The 2,937-nt window shown below is 42.6% G+C and overlaps 1 protein-coding gene across 1 annotated transcript in view; it reads left to right on the forward strand.

Moving 5' to 3' along the window:
- The window catches only part of PIM3 (Pim-3 proto-oncogene, serine/threonine kinase), a gene marked incomplete at its 5' end in the record, with an annotated part of 3,626 nt that extends 1,076 nt beyond the window's left edge, over positions 1 to 2,550 (forward strand). Inside the window, 2 exons of the mRNA XM_014963355.1 lie at positions 620 to 796; positions 950 to 2,550. Of these exons, the coding sequence (XP_014818841.1) occupies positions 620 to 796; positions 950 to 1,134 (362 nt within the window). The remainder of the gene's footprint in view (positions 1 to 619; positions 797 to 949) is intronic.
- Between the last annotated feature and the right edge of the window lie 387 nt (positions 2,551 to 2,937).

Consider the following 2,937-nt stretch of genomic DNA (forward strand, 5'->3'; position numbering starts at 1 on the left):
GACATCAAGGACGAGAACCTGCTGGTGGACCTCCGGACGGGAGAGCTGAAGCTGATCGACTTCGGCTCGGGGGCCCTCCTCAAGGAGGAGGGGAGGGGGGGTGCGGGGGAAAAAAGCTGCCGCAGAGAAGCGCGGGGAGGGGGGGGTGGAGGGAAGACGGGCTTAAAAAAAAAAAAAGTAGAAATCGTAAGCGTCCCTATTTTGTTTACCGCCGTGAGGAATTGGATAAAGCAGATTAGCCCCGCGTAAGACGGGCAGACCTGAGTTTCACCTTCTTGCCGCCCTCCCGCCTCCTCCCCGCCAGCCCCCTTTGTCCTTTTGTGTCTATTTTTGGTGTGATGCTGCAGACGCCACGTGGTCAGTGAAAGGGAGCTGGCCTGGGTAAACAGTCAGCTGATGGGGATGGGTTATTCCCTGCAACAAAACAGCACCGCCGGATGGGCCAGCCCTCCCCAATGGTGCAACCACGCAGATGACCTCAAATTACACCCATAATGGCTTTGGCCCATAAGCAATTCAAAGCTTTTTTTTTTTTTTTAAATTCCAAATGATATTGAACAATGGGAGAAAGCGCTCTAAACCTTGGGTTGTTTTTTTTTTTTTTCTTCTCTGCTTTTAGGAACGAGAGTATACAGCCCTCCGGAGTGGATCAGGTACCACAGATACCATGGGAGGTCAGCAACAGTATGGTCTCTGGGAGTTCTGCTGTACGATATGGTTTGTGGAGACATCCCTTTTGAGCAAGACGAAGAAATCTTGAGGGGACGATTATACTTCAGGAGACGAATTTCGCCTGGTGAGTTGCATAGGGAGGGGTCAAGTGGGGGCTCTTATTTATTTATTTTTTTTGTAACTAGTCCTGTACACTTGAGTTTGTACAGGAAGGGTTTTTCTTATTCAAGGTTGTACTTTCCTAGTCTAAAACTGCTTTTTTGTTTGTTTGTTACAGAATGTCAACAGCTGATCAAATGGTGCCTTTCACTGAGGCCTTCAGACAGACCAACACTTGAGCAAATTTTTGACCATCAATGGATGCACAAATCCGAAGTAGTGAAGTCTGAGGACTGTGACATAAGGCTACGGACCCTTGATACTGATGTATCTAGCACAAGTTCAAGTAATGAGAGTCTGTGAATTACTAAGGACCTCGCACTGGGAGGGGAGCTACAAGCAGAAAGACCACAGTGCTGCTGCCAATACGTAGGAGGGGCTAGAAAAATGCATTCATTATTCTGTAGTTGAATCTTTGTCTGAGGGACTTGATTTTTATTTTCCCCCTTTGCTGGTTTCTGCTTTGGAATGAGAGATTTCCTTTGGAAACGCTGATTTTTGGGAGTTGCAGGCCAGTACTTAGTCAAAGACTGACCTTATTAAGAAAGCAGTGACCTCTTGAATACATGGTAAACTTTTTTGCTCTCATAGAGCCTGGACTAGATTTTATTTGCTTTTGAGTGCCTTTTTGAAAGCTGCTTCAGTGGGACTTTCTTTTGAGCTGTGTATGTCCAAAGAAGATCCAGTTCATTATAGGAATTTGCTCCCTTTAGACTCAGTGCTGGAGGAAGCAGCTCCTATGATGCATTGGAGAACATGTTCGGTGATTGAATGAAGTAGTCCCATCCACTGGTGATGGAATACTTGAACACAGACATTTCACTCCTGCCCCCCCCGGCCCTTTCCAAATCCAACCCACCTCTGCTGCTCAAAATATTTCCTATAGCCTGCACAGAAATATGAACAGGTATATCAGCTTTTCTATCAGAAAGTTTATTCGTTTTTCCGTTTATCATCTCTACCACTGGGCATGAGAAGCCCCTTTCTCAACTCCCCCCGGCCTTTTGTCACCCTGCGAGTCTTAAAGTATGTATGGGCATGTTGAATGCACAATCAATGCAATATTCAAGGACTTTACTTTTTTTCCATACCTGTATAATGTGTTTATGTAAACTTGGTTTTTCCCATGTACTATACAGTTATTTATTGTTTGGAGTTTAGAAGACCTCCCACAGGTTTCAGCTGTGGCTATTTATTTGGTTAATTTATTTGGTTATAGTTATTCAACACTGTGCTTTTTCCCTCTTTCTCCCCATGGGAATTCCAGTGGTTTGCCCATGGCACTTTTTTTCTGCATTCCTGTCAACTTTTGTTTAAAAAAAAAAAAAAAAACACAACAAAAAAAAAAGAATTTTCTGACCTTACGAATTTTTGTTGGAAGATGGAAAATTGTTGTACAAAGTCTAATTTAAGGGAAATAGAATGACTTTTTAAAGTTAGTCAGTATGCCTTTTGTCTGGTATTATTGTACCAGAAATGTAAAGTAATGCTGTTTGGAAGGGTTTTAAATTATTGACATTGTACAGTCTCCGTGCATTGGCTCTGGAAGGTAGAGTGGCAGAGTCATAAACCTTAATTTATTTTAATAGCTGTGTTTCTGTGATCTGGTTGCATTTATGCAGCTTGGATTTGGATTTTTTTCTTCTGTTTAACAGTGTGAAATGTATGGAGATCATATTTTTTATACAGGTATTTCAATTAAACTTTTTTTGTATATAACATCTCTGTGTTTGTGTGCTCACTTTTATTTTGCCAACTGGGGAACATGTATTCTGTTGCCTTCTCCAGCTTGTAAAGGTCTGCAGCAGCTCACCTGGAGGTAATAGGTCTATGCCATTAAGTAGTGACCATTTTGGAAGAATTAAACAATCCCTCATCTTGACTGTATCTACTTGATCACTGCATTTGAAGTTGAACTGGAGAAGGTGTGCAATACAGCAGTGCTAATGGCCTACATCCAGGGGAGGGGGCCAGTAATTGGGGGGGGTTTAACTCCGTAAACACTGAATCACTGAAATACCCCTCTACTCATTGTCCTCAAGCATAACAAAGAAGGATTTCTGTAGTCACTGGTGGTTACTGTTTTTGCAGTTGACATGTTTATTT

The sequence above is a fragment of the Calidris pugnax genome, unplaced genomic scaffold, assembly GCF_001431845.1.
Source record: "Calidris pugnax isolate Ruff unplaced genomic scaffold, ASM143184v1 scaffold44, whole genome shotgun sequence".
NCBI classification, from domain to species: Eukaryota; Metazoa; Chordata; class Aves; order Charadriiformes; family Scolopacidae; genus Calidris; species Calidris pugnax.